Source organism: Taudactylus pleione, unplaced genomic scaffold, assembly GCF_031769625.1.
Source record: "Taudactylus pleione unplaced genomic scaffold, aTauple2 ptg000136l, whole genome shotgun sequence".
Classification (NCBI taxonomy): domain Eukaryota; kingdom Metazoa; phylum Chordata; class Amphibia; order Anura; family Myobatrachidae; genus Taudactylus; species Taudactylus pleione.
Window position 1 is genome coordinate 1,744,607 of NW_028284538.1, and position 23,058 is coordinate 1,767,664.

At 47.0% G+C, this 23,058-nt stretch overlaps 1 protein-coding gene across 1 annotated transcript in view; it reads right to left on the reverse strand.

The window, feature by feature from the left end:
• LOC148522894 (anthrax toxin receptor 1-like) overlaps window positions 1-23,058 on the reverse strand; it is a 135,351-nt gene that overhangs the window by 74,029 nt on the left and 38,264 nt on the right. Inside the window, exons 2-6 of the mRNA XM_088473487.1 lie at window positions 22,547-22,618; window positions 21,959-22,030; window positions 18,688-18,769; window positions 2,033-2,066; window positions 338-417 (exon numbers count right to left, since the gene is read on the reverse strand). Of these exons, the coding sequence (XP_088329613.1) occupies window positions 338-417; window positions 2,033-2,066; window positions 18,688-18,769; window positions 21,959-22,030; window positions 22,547-22,618 (340 nt within the window). The remainder of the gene's footprint in view (window positions 1-337; window positions 418-2,032; window positions 2,067-18,687; window positions 18,770-21,958; window positions 22,031-22,546; window positions 22,619-23,058) is intronic.

Here is a 23,058-nt window from a genome sequence, read left to right on the forward strand (position 1 = left end):
TTCGCACAGCAGCTGCGCACGGGATCGCAACTGCGATTGCATTAGTGTCCACATCTGAATCAGGCCCACAGTGCGTCGCGTCATTCACATGCCGCACTAACATAGGCATAACATAAAGCCAGTAATACAGTATATGATGACCCAGCACATCTTACGCATTTCTGGCTGGATTGCATGTCCAAATAAAAATGTATCATGTGTAAGATTCATAAATTTGATAGTCTGGTGATTAATGTTATTTACAGAGCCATGGGCAGCTGTTTTATTATAATTAAAGCAGCAAATGAGCAGATGATTGCACTTTGCGCTTTCTGAAACCAACAAAACATTGACGTACCTCTTTTTCTGCATAGTAGAACTGATTTTGGTGCAGTTCCCCATCAGTAAGAGCTATAATAACACTCGCCGCTCTGGCACCTGAGGGTTGGGGGGAAAAGTGTAAACATCAGTTGAAATTCAAAATCGACAGAAATAGAATTTTCTTCAGTATACTGTATATCAGTGACGGCAGCCCCCAACTCATTCCTGCTTTATCTACAGACTTGTGTAGCTTGTAACACTGCCTGCTGATCCGTTATTACAGATATGCCTCTCTGTCTTTTATTAAATATATTCCTTTAACATAGTATTGAGATTATGGGTAATGTGCGACCCTTCTAAAGGTTAGAGGGCAGCCCATTAAATATATCAAGCTGTCTATCCCTAATGTATATATAGATCCCACTGCAAAGCTGCCACAAAAACATGGTAATTTTGTAGTGCAACCAGGGGCGGTTTAAGATAGGAAGGGGCCAGTGGACAGCCTCTGTGCAGGCCCCCTCCTCTCAGTCAGCCCAGTAGACTCTGGATTTGTGCTACTGCGCATGTGCAGGTCTCCAGGAATATGGCACCCGCACTATGTTCTCGGAGACTTCTCTAGTGCGCATGTGCAAATCTCCAGGAAAATGGCCGTCACAACATATTTCAGGTGATTTCTATCTGCAGCACTAGCCGACGCGGAACTCCAGAGAGGTAAGTATAATTGTATGGGTGCAGGGTGTGCTATGTGGGCCCCCCTAGACCCAGTGTACTAACCAAGAGAATGGTGGTTCATTGTGCAGCCACTCATTTTCATAGGAATGACAGGATCTATGCTGTGCGTTTTTTTTTTTTTTTTGCCAAGCCAGAAGGTGGTTGCCACTTGGACTAAAGAAGACTAGTGGATTTATGTAAGTAACAAATGTGTAAAATGACTAGTGGAGTTTTTTCAATAAATTATTACAGGATTCGGTGTGTAAGTACTGTTATTTTAATATTGTTTTACAGTTGTACAGCAGGCCCTTTTATCCATTTGTGCTTCTTCAATTACCAGCATGCCCTTCTATCCTTTAAAATAGGGCATGGCAGGGCTTGCCGGGACCTGTAATTAGACTTTATTATTACCCCAACACCCATGGCCCACAAGTGTTGGGAAGAGCCCAAGTACTATCAGCATGTTATCCAAGGGGAAAACCTGTATTGTTTTGAGGGCAAGATCCCCATAGGGCACAGGTGACAATTTACCTCAGTCAATTTGATTTAACTATCTGGACTCAAGTATGGATATCCCTAAAATCTGGACTGTAATGGCGGAGTTTGAGAAACTATGCCCTAGGGAATGCAACCCTGCGCTGATCGGCCTGAGGCTGGTTGACAATATGGTGGTGGGTCATGTGGTGGAGGGACCCCACGCTGTATGGTCTCTTGCTATAGTGGCACCAGCCTACTACTAGTACTGGTAGTGGAAAGTTTGAGGGAACCATATGCTCTTTGTACCCCGTGATTGGTACACAACCTAAACTAGGCGTTTACACTGCCGTGTTTTTGTGCTTGATAGATCTGTTGGTTCATATAATTGTAATGGGAAAAAGAAGACTTTCCTGAGACACATCAAGTTACTACATTAATTAGGTTGGATATTAATTATACAAAATTGGTAGTAGCATCACTTTTGATAATTAGATCTGTTTGCTAAGTAATGTAATTATTGCTAATGGAAACAGTAATAACTTACCGTCACTGTTCTCATGATAGATTTGTTCATTAGCCTGTAAAACACATTTAGGTACAGTTAACTTCTTAATGACAACAAATTATAATAATTAATATGTGCTTGCTTGCTGTGTATAATTTGAGGAGCAGCCTGGTTATATTGTACAATACACTTCTGGAAATGATGTGTTGTTAATTGCTGGGTATAATTTGCGGGTTAATATTGGTCTTATTGAGCTTCTCACCACTCGATAATATATGCTTATTATTACATGGTATGTAATAAAATACAAATATTTATAGTAAGAGAAATTACCAAGTGACCACTGTTTTGCATGGCCACGCACAGCTTTAGAAAATCAATTTTTACTAAATTCTGCACCTTTAAGTAGAACATTAAACAACCAGTCACGTTATCAGAACTTTTACCAATATATTTGTGAATAATTTAGCAGCCCTTTAATATACAGAATGGCAACATTTATTTTAGGCTTATTTTCCCTTTCCTCAAGGCTGGGGAACACTGGACCATGGGGCTGTAGGTGGGAAGGTGTGGAGTTGGCACTAATGACTGAAATCTATAACTCCCCCCCCCCCCCCTTTCTTTAGATAGGACTTTTCTTTTTATTTGTAATACTTATTTTAATTTTTACCTATAAGTGCTGTGGCTATGGGAGGGATAAAGCTGAGCGCTTCCCCCGTTCTGCACACTCCCGTCTCTGTGAGACCGTCTGGGCCCGGGGATTGCGCGCTGCTGTACCTGGTAGAGGTGCAGGCAGTTAGTGTGGTCCTGGGTGGCGAGCGCCATCTTGCCGGGCTTCCTGTCGGCGGCTCCTGTAGGGAGAGCGCCGACTACAGTCCACCCATGGTGAGCGCGGGTTAGTCCAAGTGCTTTCCCCACAGAGGGGAGAGTAGCACTTGAGGGAAGGAGCCGTGGGGCTTGCTTCAGTATGGTGGGGGGAGGAGCCATGATCTGCTAGTTCCCCCCGCTCTCCAGTGGCAGAATACAGGACTTCCGGAAGCTGCATGGGCTGCTCACAGTCTGTTTAATGAACAAGCCTGACCAGCATGGAGGGAGGACAGAGAGATCTCAAACTCATTTTCCTATGCAGGGTGCAGCTACGTAGTTTTCAGTTATTGCCGAATCTTTTTTTGTGCCTGTGTGGGAGTGTTTGCATATTCATTGCCGCATATTATATATTTAATTATTTATTGTTTTTGTTGTTTTCTGGGTTGCCTGCTCCGGCAGGGTAGCGCAGGAAGAGGAGGGCTTAAATGACGGACAAAAAGTCCACAAAGGGCCAAAACCCCACTATGGCTATATTTTTTACATGTGCCCAGTGTCAGGTTAAATTACCATGTGGACAACTGGATGCAGGGGCATTGTGTATGGACTGTCAGCTGGGGCCCACTTGTGCGCAGCCAGGGGGGGCCACTCCGGTTACGGAGGAACCTGCGTGGGCCCAGGTTATGAGCCGTTCACTCTCTGACTTGGTGATGTTGCTCCACCATAAAGAGGAACTAGCTCAAGCAGCGCCAGCTCCTATTTTGCCTTCGTCGCCCGCAGTAGCGGGAGTTGGTCACCAGGGCCCTGATCCGCCTTGGGTCCGCACCAATGGAACGCACAGCAGCGGGGTTTGAAAAGGTGTCTTCCTATATGGAGTGTTTTTTTGAGGATCCTAAACTCCGCACTGCGCATAAGCATCTCCCTCTATCCAGGGGGCCGTTAGAGGGGTCAGATCCCGAGGAGGAGGAGGGGGAACTTCCAGTAGAGGAGGTTCTGCCTGAAGAGGAAGGTTCAGAGTCCACGGCAGGTCAGGGCGTGGAGGACCTTATTATTATTGGATGCGGCCGTGGCTCAGTCCAAGGGCCGGCCTCCTTTAAGGATCTGCTAGATAAAATATTGGAAGGATGCCTTTGGAGTATTTTTATGGGCGCCGGGGTGGTTATTCGCCCTTTATTGGCATCTGCATGGGTTTCTCGAGCCATGGAGAAGTGGGCTGACAAAATAGTAGCAGGCTTTTCCAGTGACTCATCCAGAGGAGTTGCTGGAACTGGCGGAATAGATTCGTGCGGCAGCAGACTATGTGTGTAAGGCCGCACAAGATGGAGCGCAGACTTCCTCTGGAGTCTCAGCTACGGCAGTCGCGACGTGCAGAGCTCTCTGGCTCCGCACCGGGGAAGCGGACGCCGAATCTAAACGTGCGTTAGAATTTCTACCTTTTGGCGGAGGCATCCTGTTCGGCTCCGAGCTTGATACCATCATATCCCAGGCGACAGGTGGAAAGAGCACTTTCCTGCCTGTGGTGCCCCAAAAGCAAAAGGGCTCACGTTTCCGGGTCTGCGTCCGGGCACTTATCGGCCGATTTTAAATCTGCGAGCCTTGAATGCCAGCCTATGGGTGGATCGGTTCCGCATGGAATCGCTCTGGTCAGTGATCCAGGGTATGTCGGCAAACGAGTTTTTAGCGTCTCTTGACATCAGGGACGCATATCTCCACATACCGATTTGGGCGGGACATCATTCTCTACTCAGGTTCACAGTCGGGAGAGCTCATTACCAATTCCAGGCTCTGCCTTTCGGACTGGCTACTGCTCCGCGGGTCTTCACAAAGATCATGGCAGCGATGGCGAGTCTACTGCATTCCGAGGGAATAACGATTGTGCCCTACTTGGCTGATTTGCTAGTGAAGGCGGATTCAGCTGCTCAACTTCAGCTACACCTGGATCACATGGTTCAGGTGTTACAGTATCACGGGTGGATACTGAATCTCGAGAAGAGTCACATCAGGCCGTGTCAACGTCTGATGTTTCTGGGGGTGATCTTCGATACACAACTGCAAAGAGTTTTCTTGCCCGAGCCCAAAGCCCGGGCCCTTCAAGACTTAGTCAGGAAGGTGCTGTCTGCCCCTCACCCATCCGTCTGGCTAGGCATGAAGTTACTGGGTACGAGGGTCTCTACCTTCGAGATCATCCAGTACGGCCGCTTCCATTCACGGATTCTCCAATTCCAGAATCTCCAGAATTGGACGGGCCGCTCGAACGACCTCTCTTCTCAATTGCTGGTTCTGTCAGACAGCACTCATCAGTCACTTCGCTGGTGGCTGATTACTGATCACCTTCTCCAGGGTCGGTCCCTGGTTACTCCCAACTGGAACATTGTCACCACAGACGCAAGTATCAGCGGCTGGGGAGCGGTGACGGAGAACCTCTGCCTCCAGGGGACCTGGTCGTCATTGGAGATTTTTCAATAAATGTGCTGGAGCTCCGGGCCATTTATCTGGCCCTCCTGGTCGGCTGGCCAGTGAGGATCCAATCAGACAATGTCACGGTGGTGGCGTATGTAAACCACCAGGGCGGTACCAAGAGCGCGCTTGCCATGGCAGAGGTAAGTCTCATTCTCACTTGGGCGGAGAGGTTTGTTCCAGCAATTTCAGCGGTCTTCATACCGGGGGTAGAGAATTTGGAGGCAGACTACCACAGCAGGACCACTTTCTTGCCAGGGGAGTGGTCTCTCCACCCGGAGGTTTTCCAGCAGTTGGTACAGAGGTGAAGGCTGCCGGAGGTGGACTTGATGGTGTCTTGCCACAATTGCAAGGTCCCTCGATTTTGTGCGAGGTCCACCTCCTTGGGCATTCGCCGTGGATGCCATGACATCCTTGGGCATTCACAGTGGATGCCATGACAGTTCCCTGGAACTTCCATCTGGCCTACATATTTCCTCTAATTCCCATGTTACCAAGAGTACTCCGTCGAGTCTGGGAGCAGCAGGTCTCAGTCATCCTAGTGGCTCCAAACTGGCCGCGCCGGTCGTGGTTCCCCACGGTTCTCAAGCTAGCCCCAGGTCCATCTTCCACTGCGACCAGATCTTCTGCAGGGGCCATTCTGTCATGAGGACCTACCTCAGTTGGCTTTAACGGCCTGGTTGTTGAGACCGAGCTCTTGAAGGTTAAGGGTTTTTCCCCTTCAGTCATCGGGACCATGCTCTGGCGCGGAAGCAAGTTTCCGCGCAGAACTACCACAGGTTTTGGAAAACCTATATCATGTGGTGTGAGCGGCGCAGAGTGCATACTGCCCAGTTGCGCCTTCCAAGGCTGTTAGCATTTCTTCAGGGCGGTTTGGAAGCCGGCTTGCGGCTTCAATCTTTGAAGGTACAGATTTCGTCTCTGTCCATTTACTTTCAGCAGCATCGGGCTCTCCTGCCAGAGGTTCGGACTTTTTGACAGGGGGTCTTGTGAGTGCAGCCTCCATTTCAGCCGCCAGTAGCGCCATGGGATTTGCCCCTGGTTCTGTTGGCTCTTAAGCAGGCTTCGTTTGAGCCATTATAATCCGTGGACCTTCGGTTCGTCACATTGAAAGTGGTTTTTCTTATGGCCATTGCCTCGGCTCAGCGGGTCTCTGAGTTGGGGACCTTGTCTTGCAAACCACCTTTTCTTGTTTTCCATGACAACAGGGCTGTTCTCAGAATGGTTCCTTCTTTTCAACCGAAAGTGGTTTCATCTTTCCACTTGAACCAGGAAATAGTTTTTCCTGTTTTCTCACTGTCACAGTCTTCAGGGGACCAGGACGATCTGTCACTGTTGGATGTCGTCCGGGCCCTGCGAATTTACTTGGACAGAACTTTCAGATGGACTCTCTATTGGTCCTCTACGACGCCCACAAACGTAGCTGGCCAGCCACGAAGCAGACCATTGCAAGATGGCTTCATTCAGTGATCTCAAAGGCTTATTCTGAGGCGGGGCGCCCGGCACCAGCTAGGGTGTCGGCTCACTCCACTCGGGCTGTGGCGGCCTCCTGGGCGGCACATCACGGGGCCTCAGCTGAACAAGTTTGTCACGCAGCTACCTGGTCCTCTGTCCACACGTTTGACCGGTTCTACAGGTTTCATATTTTTGCCTCTGTTGACACCCACTTTGGGCATACAGTTCTTCGGTAAGGCAACCTGGGCGTTCCCTACCCTAGGGGCGGCTTTTGAATGTCCCATGGTCCAGTGTCCCCAAGTCTTGAAGAAAGAGAAAAGAGGATTTTTGGTACTTACCGATGAATCCTTTTCTCTGAATCAGGCTGGGGGACACTGCGTTCCCTCCCTCATGCTCAGTCGTATTGAGTATGAGTTATGATTTGGGTCTTAAATGACCGTCAGTTTAGTTATTTTTTGATGTGACAGTGTCACTGAATATTGCTTCTCCTTACCAGGCACATTTGAAGTTGTACTGAAGTCAGGGGTTGCAGAGGGGGGGGGAGTTATAGATTTCAGTCATTAGTGCCAACTCCACACCTTCCCACTACAACCCCATGGTCCAGTGTCCCCCAGCCTGACTCAGAGAAAAGGATTCAACGGTAAGTACCAAAAATCCTCTTATCACTTTAAAATCAATACCTTACCTACAAGCAACAAGTTTTATGTTATGTGTATAAATTAGGGGTGAACGGGTTCGGATTTCTGAAATCCGAACCCCCCCGATCCGAGGCAGATCCGAGTCAGGCTCGACTTTTCCCGCCTGACTCGGATCTGAAATCGAGGCAAAACTTCATCATCCCGCCTTCCGAGTCTCGCGGGTTTTGGATCCTATATAAGGTACCCGCGTCGGCGCCATTTTCTCACTCGGCTGTGGACAGTGAAGAGGGAGGGTGGGAGTTAGGGCTGGCTGGGCTGTGTAGTGTAGTGTAGTGTAGTGTAGTGCAGAGTAGTGTTGTGCTGTGCTGTGCTGCGCTGTGCTGCTGTTGTCCACTACTTCAAAGTCCATAGGGGCTGGCTGTGTTGTGCTGTGCTGCTGTTGTTAATAGGGGCTGTGTCCACTACTTCAAAGTCCATAGGGGCTGGCTGGACTGTGTTCTGCAGTCAGTTCTCCATAGGGGCTGTGTCCACTCCAAAGTCCTGTGCAGTGTCCCAGTCCTAAAGGGGTGCTGTAGTGTTGTCCAGGGGGTGCTCTGTCCATCAGGGGTGCTCCCCCCAAGTGCTAAAAAAATAATATATTTTCTGTGTTTTTGAATTGTGTGCGCAGTAGCCGCACGTGCATCAACAAAGTAGTGCCAAGCGTGCGCCTGTGTCATAAGTAAAGGGCCGGCTGGCTTGACCGTTAAAGGGTGCTGTAACCCCCAAAGTACACTCCAGTCCAAACCAAAAAAAAAATTATTTTCGGTGTTTGTGAATTGTGTGCGCAGTAGCCACACGTGCATCAACAAAGTAGTGCCAAGCGTGCGCCTGTGTCATAAGTAAAGGGCCGGCTGGCTTGACCGTTAAAGGGTGCTGTAACCCCCAAAGTACACTCCAGTCCAAACCAAAAAAAAAAAGATTTTCTGTGTTTGTGAATTGTGTGCGCAGTAGCCGCACGTGCATTAACAAAGTAGTGCCAAGCGTGCGCCTGTGTCATAAGTAAAGGGCCAGCTGGCTTGACCGTTAAAGGGTGCTGTAACCCCCAAAGTACACTCCAGTCCAAACCAAAAAAAAAATTATTTTCTGTGTTTGTGAATTGTGTGCGCAGTAGCCGCACGTGCATTAACAAAGTAGTGCCAAGCGTGCGCCTGTGTCATAAGTAAAGGGCCGGCTGGCTTGACCGTTAAAGGGTGCTGTAACCCCCAAAGTACACTCCAGTCCAAACCAAAAAAAATTTATTTTCTGTGTTTGTGAATTGTGTGCGCAGTAGCCGCACGTGCATCAACAAAGTAGTGCCAAGCGTGCGCCTGTGTCATAAGTAAAGGGCCGGCTGGCTTGACCGTTAAAGGGTGCTGTAACCCCCAAAGTACACTCCAGTCCAAACCAAAAAAAAAATTATTTTCTGTGTTTGTGAATTGTGTGCGCAGTAGCCGCACGTGCATCAACAAAGTAGTGCCAAGCGTGCGCCTGTGTCATAAGTAAAGGGCCGGCTGGCTTGACCGTTAAAGGGTGCTGTAACCCCCAAAGTACACTCCAGTCCAAACCAAAAAAAAAATTATTTTCTGTGTTTGTGAATTGTGTGCGCAGTAGCCGCACGTGCATTAACAAAGTAGTGCCAAGCGTGCGCCTGTGTCATAAGTAAAGGGCCGGCTGGCTTGACCGTTAAAGGGTGCTGTAACCCCCAAAGTACACTCCAGTCCAAACCAAAAAAAAAATTATTTTCTGTGTTTGTGAATTGTGTGCGCAGTAGCCGCACGTGCATCAACAAAGTAGTGCCAAGCGTGCGCCTGTGTCATAAGTAAAGGGCCGGCTGGCTTGACCGTTAAAGGGTGCTGTAACCCCCAAAGTACACTCCAGTCCAAACCAAAAAAAAAATTATTTTCTGTGTTTGTGAATTGTGTGCGCAGTAGCCGCACGTGCATCAACAAAGTAGTGCCAAGCGTGTGCCTGTGTCATAAGTAAAGGGCCGGCTGGCTTGACCGTTAAAGGGTGCTGTAACCCCCAAAGTACACTCCAGTCCAAACCAAAAAAAAAATTATTTTCTGTGTTTGTGAATTGTGTGCGCAGTAGCCGCACGTGCATTAACAAAGTAGTGGCAAGCGTGCGCCTGTGTCATAAGTAAAGGGCCGGCTGGCTTGACCGTTAAAGGGTGCTGTAATCCCCAAAGTACACTCCAAACCAAAAAAATATATATTTTCTGTGTTTGTGAATTGTGTGCGCAGTAGCCGCACGTGCATCAACAAAGGAGCAGCGCCAAGCGTGCGCCTGTGTCCCATAAGTAAAGAGCCGGCTGGCTCATTTCTTAAAGGCTGGTGTAACCCACAAAGTGCACTACTCTCCAGCAAAAATAAAAAAATATTTTCTGTGTTTAGCCGCACGTATATATCAAATCGATATAACATAAATGGAGGACCAAACTTTCTCCGATAAAAATAAAATAGAGAAAGATCAAGAACCACTTCCTCCTAGTGCTGAAGCTGCTGCCACTAGTCATGACATAGACGATAACATGCCATCAACGTCGTCTGCCAAGGCCGATGCCCAATGTCATAATAGAGGGCACATACAATCCCAAATGACAAAGTTCAGGAAAATGACCTTGAAAAAAACATTTAAATCAGCTGAAGAGAAACGTAAACTTGCCAATATGCCATTTACGACACGGAGTGGCAAGGAACGGCTAAGGTCGATCCCTAGTATGTTCATGACTAGTGGTTCAGCTTCACATGACGATGGAAGCCCTCCTCCCACTAAAAAAATCAAAAGAGTTAAGCTGGCAAAAGCACAGCGAAGAACTGTGCTTTCTAAGAAGATATCACAAATCCCCAAGGAGAGTCCAAGTGTGGTGGTGGTTGCGATGCCTGACCTTCCCAGCACTGGACGGGAAGAGGTGGCTCTTTCCACCATTTGCACGCCCCCTGCAAGTGCTGAAAGGAGCACCCACAGTCCACTTGCTGATATGCAAATTGAAGATGTCACTGTTGAAGTACAACAGGATGAGGATACTGGTGTAGCTGGCGCTGAGGAGGAAGTTGGCGAGGAGGATTCTGATGGTGATGTGGTTTGTTTAAATCAGGCTCCGGGGGAGACAGTTGTTGTCCGTGGGATGAAAAAGCCCATCACGGTCATGCCTGGGCAGAAGACCAAACATTCCACCTCTTTGGTCTGGCAATATTTCTATCCAAATCCGGACAACAACTGTCTTGCCATATGTACCATATATAAAGGTGAAATAAGTAGGGGTAGGGACGTCAACCACCTAGGAACATCCTCCCTTATACGGCACCTGCAGCGCGTTCATAAAAAGTTACTGTCAAGTTCAGAAACTTTGGCTAAGACCGTAAGCAGTCCAGGGACACCTAAATCCCGTTGTCCTGTTGTATCCAAGCGCCTGCAAACCACACCGTCAACTCCCTCCTCGTCAATTTCCTCCTTAGTCAGGATCGGAAGTAGTCCTGCAGGCCATGTCACTGGCATGACTGACTCTCCTATCCGGGATTCCTCCGGAGGATCCTGCATTGCTACGCCTACTGCTGCCGCTGCTGCTGTTGCTGCTGCTGGGAGTCGTTCATCATCCCAGAGAGGAAGTAGGAACACCACTACTTTTACTAAACAATTGACCCTCCAACAGTCCTTAGCGAGGAGGATGAAGTACGACAGCAGTCATCCTGAAGCAAAACGTATAACTTAGGCCTTGACTGCTATGTTGGTGTTAGACGTGCGTCCGGTATCCGCCATTAGTGCAGTGTGATTTAGACAATTGATGGAGGTAGTGTGTCCCCGGTTCCAAATCCCGTCTAGATTCCATTTCACTAGGCAGGCGATACCGAGACTGTACAGAAACGTCAGAAAAAGTGTCCTCAGTGTCCTGAAAAATGCCATTGTACACAATGTCCACTTAACCACGGACATGTGGACAAGTGGAACAGGGCAGACTAAGGACTATATGACTGTGACAGCCCACTGGGTAGATGTATCACCTTACGCAGCAACAGCAGCAGCGTCACCAGTAGCAGCATCTCAGAAACGCCAGCTCGTTCCAAGGCAGGCTACGCTGTGTATCACCGGTTTCAGTAAGAGGCACACCGCCGACAACCTCTTAGAGAAACTGAGGGAAATCATCGCCCAGTGGCTTACCCCACTTAGACTCTCCTGGGGATTTGTGATATCTGACAACGCCACCAATATTGTGCGGGCATTACATCTGGGCAAATTCCAGCACGTGCCATGTTTTGCTCACACAATAAACTTGGTGGTGCAGAATTTTCTGAAAAGCAACAGGGGCGTGCAGGAGACGCTTTGGGTGGCCCGAAAAATTTCAGGCCACTTTCGCCATTCAGCGACTGCGTGCCGAAGACTGGAGCGCCAGCAAACACTCTTGAACCTGCCCCGCCATCACCTGAAGCAAGAGGTTGTGACGCGGTGGAACTCAACCCTCTATATGCTTCAGAGGATGGAGGAGCAGCAAAAGGCCATACAAGCCTATACATCCACCTATGACATAGGCAAAGGAGGGGGTATGCACCTGACTCAAGAGCAGTGGAGAATGATTTCCGTGTTGTGCAAGGTTCTCCAGCCCTTCGAACTTGCCACACGTGAAGTCAGTTCAGACACTGCCAGCTTGAGTCAGGTCATTCCCCTCATCAGGCTTTTGCAGAAGCAGCTGGAGAAAGTGAAGGAGGAGCTAAGACGGAGCGATTCCGCTCGGCATGTGGGACTTGTGGATGAAGCCCTTCATTCGCTTTGCCAGGATTCCAGGGTGGTCAATCTGTTGAAATCAGACCACTACATTTTGGCCACCGTGCTCGATCCTAGGTTTAAAGCCTATGTGGTGTCTCTCTTTCCGGCCGACACAAGCCTGCAGAGGTGCAAAGACCTGCTGGTAAACACACTGTCAGCTGAAGCGGAACGTGACACGTCAACAGCTCCTTCTTCATTTTCTCCCGCAACTGGGGCTGCCAGGAAAAAACTTAGGTATCCTAAGCAACCCGCTGGCGGTGATGCAGGGCAGGCAGGACCAAGTTTGGACATCTGGTCCGGACTGAAGGACCTGGCAACAATTTCTGACATGTCTACTGTCACTGCATATGATACTGTCACCATTGACAGAATGGTGGAGGATTACATCGGTGACAGCATCCAAGTAGGCATGTCAGACAGTCCATACCTGTACTGGCAGGAAAAAGAGGCAATTTGGAGGCCCCTGTACAAACTGGCTCTATTTTACCTGAGTTGCCCCCCCTCCAGTGTGTACTCCGAAAGAGTGTTTAGTCAGCCGGGAACCTTGTCAGCGAAAGGCGTAGGAGGTTGCTTCCACAGAATGTGGAGAAGATGATGTTCATCAAAATGAATTATCAGCTCTTCCAGGGAGACCAGCCTCCAGAACGTACAGAGGGACCTGTGGTGGTGGATTCAAGTGGGGACGAGTTAATACTTTGTGAGGATGAGGATGTACACACTGAAGAGGGTGAGGAATTGGTGGATAAGGAGGATGAGGACGACATCTTGCCTCCGTAGAGCCAGTTTGTGCAGGGACAGATTAATTGCCAGCTTGTTTTGTGGGGGCCCAGACGAACCAATCATTTCAGCCACAGTTGTGTGGCAGACCCTGGCGCTGAAATGATTGGTTTGTTAAAGTGTGCATGTCCTGTTTATACAACATAAGGGTGGGTGGGAGGGCCCAAGGACAATTCCATCTTGCACCTCTTTTTTTTCTTTGCATTATGTACAGTTTGGGGCCTAGTTTTTCAAACTGCCATCCTGTCTGCCACTGCAGTATCATGCCTAGATGGGTCACGTGTTTGTGCCGCCCACTCGTGTCGCTTAGCATAGTCATCCAGCTACCTCGGTGCAACCTTTTGGACATAAAAACACTATTGTGAGGTGTGAGGTGTTCAGAATAGACTGGAAATGAGTGGAAATTAAGGTTATTGAGGTTAATAATAGCATAGGAGCAGAAAAACTTACAAATTCTGTGATTTTAGCTGTTTTTATGCTTTTTTTTAAAAAAAAATACAGATCCAAAACACAAAACCCAGAACCCAAAACACGGAAGGGTGGTTTTGCCAAAACCAATCCAGATCCAAAACACGAAGAAAGATCCAGATCCAAAACCAAAACACAAAACACGAAAAGTGGCCGGTGCACACCCCTACTATAAATAGTTATAGATGGACAATAAGGGCCTAATTCACATGTGGACACTAATGCCATCGCAGCTGCAATCTCACACGGATCGCAATTACTAAAATTTGCTAATGACTCACTTGCCGCCCAGTGTATAGAGACGACCACTGAAAGCGTCTCACATCTGCCGCTCGCGCACAAAACTAGAGACAGCAGAAACATTGAACGCAGATCAGACGACAATCAGCCTTCTGCGTAAGTCTAAAGGCCGGTAAACACTTGCCAATGCCAGCAGCGACGGCAGGGGCCATGCTACATTCGGGGGCGTGGCCCCCGCTGAAGATGTCGCCTGTCGGACCTGCATGCATGCAGGAGCGCGCATCGTCAGTGACATTGAGGGTACACATTAGATGATATCTCATATGACATGGCCAGATCGGACAAGATATCGTCTAGTGTGTACCCGGCATAAGCTGTCGCAGACGTAGAGGGTCAGCAGACGTGCAGGAGGCTCAAGAACGCAGTAGTTAATTTATGGATGCCCAGAACACAGTGTTTAAATGGTCCAATATGTCTGCATTATTCTAACGACCCCCGTTACCTCCCCTAAATGCTGACTACCTGTCACTAACTTTGCAAGCGAATCCTCTGTGTGAGTGTAATCACAATTAAATCGTTGCACGTACGCAGTGCGGCTTTCATGCATGCACAATGGCTAACATTCGCTCAATCTGCATAAATATCTGCATTGTGTCCATATCTGAATCAGGCCATGGGCGGGATGCAGCAAAGCAAGAAATGCTGTCAATTCCTCGAAAATGCTGTTATCGTGAGTCTGACCACATTTCGCATATGCATTAAGCCCTGGAATGCGATATATTCCAGGGCTTTGATGCGGTGGGTAACGCCATCTTTAGATGGCGTCTCCCAATAGAAGACTATGGTCTTCTATTAGCGACGCCCCCCCCGGAGGGGTGCAATCATCGCGTCCTTTTGCGTATGCGCAGAAGGATGCCAAAAGGATCTTCTGGGTCATAGACCCAGAAGCCCCTCACTGAGGTCAGCTCCCGTCATGCATACCGGCGTAATTAATGCCAGCAGGCATGCGAAGAGTGGGAGGATGCATTGCATCCCAAATGCGATATGCATCCCGCACCCCTATATTCATAGGGGCATATTCATTAATAGTCGTGTTTTAGACCCAATAATCATGATTTCTTATCGATGAAAGGAGCCCGTCCCTGCGATAAGCAAAAGTAGTGATCATTTATTCATGATCACTTTATTTTCTGCTTCAGCACTCCCTCACACTACTGCGCCTGCATTGTCATCAGACCACACATGTGGGAGTGGCCATTGCTGGGTAAACTCTGCAGAATGTAGCCTATAGGCTACAGCGGCTAACGTCACATGATGATGGCATTAGCTGTGCATTCCTGAGCTTGGTAAATTTGCCATTGAAGCAGCCCCCTTTCAAAACTATGATCATTTTATGATCGAAAATGGAGGATCGCAGCAGATAAATATGGCAAATAGGGCCTGATTCAGCAAGGATCACTATTGCGATTATGCACGCAGATGGCCGATTGTTGCGTACTGTGCATGCGTATGCATCGCAGTGCACGCACACGAACACTCCACTGCGATCGGGCAGTGAATACGCAGACCCATCGCAAAGTGATTGACAGGAAGCACTGTTTGGGGGTGGTGGTCGGCGAAATGCAGGCATGCCAGTGCGTTTGAACAAGTGTGCGAGAGGCTCCGATGTTACCGATGGTTTTGCAGTCTTGCTAAGTGTTACGGATGTGTGTAAGGTAAGGTGGGCTACGTATGGCATTGCGATTGCAATCATTAGCATATCTTCGTAGTGAGATTGCTGGCATAATCGCTATTGCGATTGCAGTAGCAATCCTTGCTGAATCAGGCCCATAGCATACTTGCCTACCCTCCCGCTTTCTGCGGGAGCCTCCCGCTTTTAGGTGGGAGCTCCCACTACCCCGCAATATAAAGGGAATCCCCCGCTTTCTTCACTGCCCCGTCAGAAATCCGGACTGCGCATGCGCGACTCAGTCCGGATGTGACAGGCGCGGGGGATCTGAGATTGCATGACACGCTTGTGTGGACGTCATGCTTACTATAAGTCAACCACCGCGGGGTTGGGAGTGAGTAGCGGTGGCCGGCCGCCTAACCCAGCCCGATCTCAGTGTGCGCGGCAGTGTTCTGCAGTGGCAGCGCTACCTTTACAGCCACAGTGCCCTTCCTCTCCACAATCAATGCGGCGAGACCCGCTTCCTTCTCTGGCGGCAGCCAGTGCCACGAGAACAGAGCAGCAGCAGCAGAGTCATCATGTGTACCAGGTAAGTAACTGGAGACTGCACACTGGCCTGGGGAGGGGACACAGCTTCCAGAAAACACTGATATTATGTGGTATTATTATTATATAGGGGGAGAGGACTGTACAGTGATATATGATGGGGTATAACACAGCTCCCAGCACACATTATGTGGTATTATTATTTAGGGGGAGGGGACTGTACAGTGATCTATGAGGGGAAATAACACAGCTCCCAGCACACATTATGTGGTATTATTATATAGGGGGAGGGGACTGTACAATGATATATGAGGGGGAATAACACAGCTCCCAGCACACATTATGTGGTATTATTATTTAGGGGGAGGGGACTGTACAGTGATCTATGAGGGGAAATAACACAGCTCCCAGCACACATTATGTGGTATTATTATATAGGGGGAGGGGACTGTACAATGATATATGAGGGGGAATAGCACAGCTCCCAGCACACACTATTGTGGTATTATATAGAGGAAAGAGGACTGTTTAATGATATAGGACACATCCTGCACTGCTGCAACAGCATTGAGACACCAGCCAACACACAGCAACTGGACAGCCATTACTCTTGCCCGCAATCCCCAGCACCTGCATTTTGCAGTATACAACCCTGATCTCCCTTTATTGCTGGCGTCTCACCCATGAGTAGAAATAGATATGGTAGTGTATAGATCCCTTTCAGTAGATGTACCTGGAGGTGACGTAGAGTGGGGGCGGAAGTGCGGTTCCATGCCCATAAAGGACACCAAAAGTAGAAATTTGTTCGCTCGCCATGCTTCACTCGTCACAGGTTTATATTTCCCCTCCATGTGCACATGGATAGTAACTAATGACGTTGGACAGTGAGCGATGACGACAGGGTACATCTACTGAAGGGGATCTATCCACTACCAAATGGATATGCAGATAGGTATAGCTAGACATGCCCTTTGGGCGGAGCATGGCACACCCCCCTCGAAGGAAAATATTACAACCGACTATAATCTCCCTGAAACTAATTTTCAAAAGTAGGCAAGTATGGCCCATAGTCTTATAAAAGTTACCAGAAATTCAAGTCATAATAATGTGAATAATAACTGTAAGCTGATATAATATGGTGTCACATGGGTTAACATTGCTGCCTCACAAGGGTGGCGCCATGGGTGGGATTCCAGCCAGGATACTATCTTGTATGTTCTTCTCCCCGTTTTTTGTCCGTGTGTTCCCTCAGGGTGTGATCAGGTTTCCTCCCACACCCCAAAACTGGAAGGGGAATTGTTTTATGACTAAACTAACCCAGTTTTTGTGATTGATTGGTAGGGAATAAAGATTATTAACCCCACTGGGGCAGATACTGATATGAATGATTAAATATTCTACATATCGTGCAGCGTAATATTCAGTCACTATATAAATTAAGATACATAATGAAATAAAATGCATTTTGAAACAATCACAGATGTATTTGAAAAAGGTCCAAGACCTAGGCCAATCTTATAATTTTCCATTATCACATATCTCTGGAACCGAATCTGCTCCTAGGTAATCTCTTGCGGGAAATAAATTAAAACTAAATAAATAAATATGGTTCCCTCCAATTGTGAGAATCATGCCAAAGGATAACATCTGTGCTTAGTGGTTATCTATTAATGCAAGGAGAATGTTTTTAGGAAGAATGGAAGTAAAAATTGGGGCTATGTACTGAGCCTTGGAGAGAGATACAGTGGATGGAGATAAAGTACCAACCAATCAGCTCCTAACTGTCATGTTACAGGCTGTGTTTCAAAAATGACAGGAGATGATTGGTTGGTACTTTATCTCTCTCCAAGGCTTAGCACATCTACTCCTAGGGGTCTATTCAGTATTGATTGTTTTACATAAAAAATACGGAAACTATGATTTCCGTATTTTTTATGTAGCTCCCCTATTCAGCAATGGAATAGTGGAGAAAATAACGCAATTATCTTCTCCATTGATTCCCATCTCGCTGAATACCGCACTGTAGGGATCAGCCATTGATCTCTACAGTACTTTAACACTTTTTGCTATTCAGCAAAGCAAAAAGTGTTAAATCACTCGATAAATATTTCCTTTATATAATGACATTTCAGAATGGCGTTATACGAAGAAAATACTTAAATATCCCAAAAATTGTAGGGACAGAGGGATATTTTCCCATAAGTCCCTGCAGCATCTTGTAACACCGCCCAGTCTCCGTCCATGTTTCCCGGTGATCGGCGGCAGGTAAGTCATTCTAGAGCCTTTTAAACCTCCTGAAACTGATTGATATGTGTATACAGGCTTTATACTAGCCTGTATACATGTATATTTATGTAGGATTATATTTACCATTTATATATGAATGTTAAATATAAAAGCACATAAATATACATGTATACAAGCTAGTATAAAGCCTGTATACACATATCAATCAGTTTCGGGAGGCTGGAACTGTACTTACCCCTCCGCGGTCACAGGGAAGCCAGGACGGAGATTGTTCCCGAGCGCATGACTGAGCATGCACAGAGGAACAAACAGAAGGGATTGTTTTCGGAATCCCGACAACAATCCCTTCTGTGACATCACAGGGACAGCCTGTTACCGCAACTGCTGTCCCTGCTCAAAATATTGCTGCATAGCTTACTTATTTTATCATAATTGATCAAATCTTGTGACGATGTTGCCCAATAATATTGTGGGCAACATCGTCACTGTTGCTGAATAGACCCCTAATGTGGTAAAATAGGGATACATAAATATTTAGTTTTGTCACTTTATACATTTATTTTCCACTGCTTAATATCTTCTAAAAGATGGGCTCATCCAGAAACCATATTTACCCTTTTAAATCCCTCATGCATGAAAGTGTCACCTCCCGGCACCTCTGAATGAAGGATCTGCAGACCTTGTCGGATCAGTTCTCTGTGGAGGATACACCCAGACTGAGTATTATACAGGAACAATAATATTACAGTTATAAACTGTTTATTCATCAAAATGTGTCCAAGCAATTTTAAATGGTACCTTTCACCAACAATGTGCAATATTATTTACTTGCAGTACTGTATGTAAACTCAACATTCCCAGTGTGAAAGTTAAGGGTTCTAGGCTCACTGGGCAAATCAGCACCTTACATGTAGTCAGCTAGCGGAACCTGAGCATAGTCGGGAAGACAGCCGGATTCCTGCAGCTCTCTCGTGTGTGAGGGCGTCTTGCAAATCTAGGAGTTGGACCTGGCAGGCCATGAGCTCTTGTGGGACTAAAGAAGATGAGGAGGCCTTTTAACAGAAGGGAGGAGGTGACCGATATCTTATCCAGGACTAAGAGGGGGTCATATAGCGGTCAGGCACGTGCTCATCTTCCTCTCTCCAGGGCAGTCACATAAAGGCATTTCCACCCTGCCCACCCATAATGGATTAAGTCACAGGGAATAGCAAGGTTAGGTTGTCATTATTGTAAGGGTATGTGTATGTGTTGTACGCTTATTAAAAAAGTATAACAAAAGAAAATAAAAAATGACAGCAACAGATATAAAAATAACATTAATGAACAACAACAAAAGGAATACAAACAACTGGTAATTTAGCTAAGATGACATGTATACAGGGTATAAGTGCAAACTGTTACCTTTTTTTCCCCGATAATAAGACACTGTCTTATTTTTTTTTGGGTCAAAAAAACACCGTAGGGCTTATTTTAATTAACATTGACAGCAATTTCAATAATTCAATACAATTCTTTACTTACCTTTATTTTTTTTCCTCTTTTTCTCTCCTCTCCTCCGCGGCGCTGCTGTAAATGACGCTGCCACATACACCAGCTGCCGCGCACTCACTGTGAGAGAGTGAGACGCTGCAGCTGTGATTGGATGCCACTGTTTAAATCTTTAACAGCGGCATCCATTTCATGCGGGGGCGGAGCTGGGGGCATTTTAGTGTAGCGCAGGCAGGGACCGGACAAAATGGGTATTTTGTTAGGTCTTATTTTCGGGGTAGGTCTTATTATTGGGGAAACACGGTATGTCACAGGGAGGGAGCATGAAAAAAAAATATTTCTCTTGCAGGGGGATCTTCCCTCATAATGGGAATTGTGGGCCTGATTCAGACCTGGTCGCAAGCGCTGAGCGCTCGCAACCGGGTCGATGGTGGCCCACAGCGTATGCGCATGATGGAGCCGGCTCCGTCGCGCACATGCGCGAGACCTGACTAGCGACGGGCAATCCGTCGCTCCGGGTCTCACACCAAAGGGGGCAAGCTGTCGATGTTGAGTAACAGCTCGCCCCCTTTGGTGGGCGGGCCTGGGGGGGTGGCTGCCCAAACAGAGGCATTCCCGAGGGAACGCTTGCCGTTTGGGGGCTGCCCCACTGACATCACGAGTGATGTCAATGCAGAGCTTCCGGCTCTGTTAGAGCAGAAAGCTCTCTGGGGCTTGCGATGAACGAGACCCTACCACAAGGGTCTCGTCGCAAGCCCGATGGTCACGATGGTCTTGACCATCGCGACCATCATCATGGCCGCTCGCTATAGCTGTGGGTGGTCACCCACAGCTATGTGAGCGGCCGGGAGGCCGCTCCAAAAATAAAAAAAAAACGCCCTGATTCAGAGCGAGCGCTCTTTCAGAGCGTCCGGCTATGAATCAGGCCCCGTGTCAGGTACATTTTTTGGGAGAAATCTATGGTGTTCCTGAACCGTTCTCTTCCTTGGGGAAGGTCTTATCCCCTTGAGTGGTTTCCACTGTGACTTAGGGGCAGATATATGACATTTCTAAAGAGAACAGGTGGAAAAGTTACCGATAGCAACCAGCATTTTATAGAATGTATGTGATAAATGACAGTTAGAAGCTGATTGGTTGCTATTAGAGATGTGTGGGTTCGGTTTTGCTCTGTTCTTTTCACCACATTAGCGCAAGTTCGGATTTACCTTATTGGCTATCCAAAACACGTGAGAGCAGGATAGCCAATAAGATAACTCCGAACTAATCCGAACTTGCGCTAATGTGGCGAAAAGAACCAAGTAAAATCGAACCCGCACATCTCTAATTGCTATGGGCAACGTCTCCACTTTATCTTGCTCAAAGGCTTGATACATCTCCCCCACAAAACCTAATAACAGTTACTGCTCAGTGTTGCTGGGGAATGAAGTAGGTTATGCAACACAAGACTGCACTGTCCCCTCTATGTGGATGCACGAGGTCATCCATCGGCATTAGGCATTACTGTTATCAGCACTACTGGGGACAGTGCTGTCACTGCTTCACTCTCATGCAGGGCTGCCCATATTATATATATCACCTTTACAAGGGGTGATATATATGCCTCTGAATGCCAGGTGGACAGTGGGAGGGCAGAGTATCTGTGATCCTGTGGTTTGTGGCCATATCCCTCCCCTTACTGGTCACACCTCCTTGGGTACTAAATTGACTGCTCTGCCTCTCACCTTGGTCAAATTGTTAGTAAAGGATGATGTATTTCTTGGGTGAAATCTGTAAACAGGAGGAAGGAATTCATTGTGGATAGAGGGGTGGGAAGCTCATCCATCTGTGTTCATGTCATCAAAGATAAACAATAGTGTACATTTCACCTGCCCGTATTCCTTTATCCCAGGTATTGCAAGGTTATTACTATTACTAATCGACCTGAACATTTTACATGTAGTTAAGGCTGAGCTCGGTATGTACAATTGCATCATAGGAGATGGCTTGTTTAATGGGATTTTCCACTTTAAGTAACTTCCAAGGTTAAAGCTTGTGCCCAAAGTATCAGAGCTGCAGGTAGAGTTAGATAATATAGTTATATATGGCAGGTAAGTAGAAGAAACACGGACAGATAAAATACGCTAAATCAAGGTTAGTATCTGTGGGTAAAAATGTATATTGAAAGCAAAGTAGAATTGGGAGTACCAAGATGACCAATGGTGGGAGCACCAAGATTACCAATGGTGGCCCTGTTCACTGGCAGCTCGAACCCACCATTCATACCATGCCTAGAGAAACTCAATATAAAAATATGTTTTGTGTGTATTTATGCATAAATAAAAACACATATTAAGTATGCTACAAAACAAAATACAGCAATATAAGATGTGCTGTGGTTAGCCATAGGCAGTGCCATACCTCTTTTCAGTCAGCTTCATGATGGTTTTCCCGTGGGAGGAGAAGACGATAAATGACATCCTCAGCATAGGGCTGTCCCACAGCACAGGCAGAAGAAAGGAAGACAAATACATACAGCAGTCGAATAAGGAAAAAACATACTGTTCCTGACTACTATACGCCAACTAGACCACAATTTCTATAAGACCATGAATTGCCTTCGAATTTTGGATGACTCTCTCTAGCCTTTTAAAGATGTTTTGTTCTATGCCTCCCTAGCTTGTAGCCCCCCTCACTCGCCCTCGGTGCCCCTGTCTAAACAGCTATGCTTGTATTTACAGACTCTAATTTTGAAGATAATTATTTGGTCTTTTAATATGACCATTTATTTTCTATCTTCATATTTATTATTTATGAACAGTGACATTATAAAAAGCATAAATAAACCCAGAAATTTACAATGTTACTTAATAAGATGACCGACTTCCACTATGTTCAAAATAGAGTGTAACCCTCCCTCTCTCCCTCCCAAATAAATGCATTTTGAAAAGGTTCATATAGTCACATTGCATAGGCATTGCCCATTTATTTTAAAAACTTCACACTCACCTTGTGAATTTTTCAGTAAGACTTTCCACAAATTGGTAAATCTCATGCCAGTGGTTCTTCACACTGCCAGACCTACAGAAAAAAATATAACAATTACACTTTCAGTCACAGAAAATATATATATATATATCATTGATATGGCAGTGATCTAATTTATCTATCCAATTCTGGTCAACTATTAAACCGCTCTTTCACAGGTACCTAGAGTGAGGAACACAACTTGAGGTGTTCCAGCTGTGCTGCTGCCAAGGCTGCAGGGCCTAGAGGGAGAGATCATCGCTGCCGTGTGCGACAGCAATTGCCTTACTGGAAACCTGTAGAGCCGCACGCAGTGTCTTCAGGATGCTCTCGGCACCCCTCTACATCCTTGTCCCTGCGGATCCTCCCCACGGGGTCACATGTTCGGTGGTGAAACCAGAAAAACTGAAAACTGGGCGGAAAACTGCCTAGAGTTACTCATACAAGGGGAGGGTATGCAGTCGGGAAGCCGGCGGACCTAATCCCGACAGCCG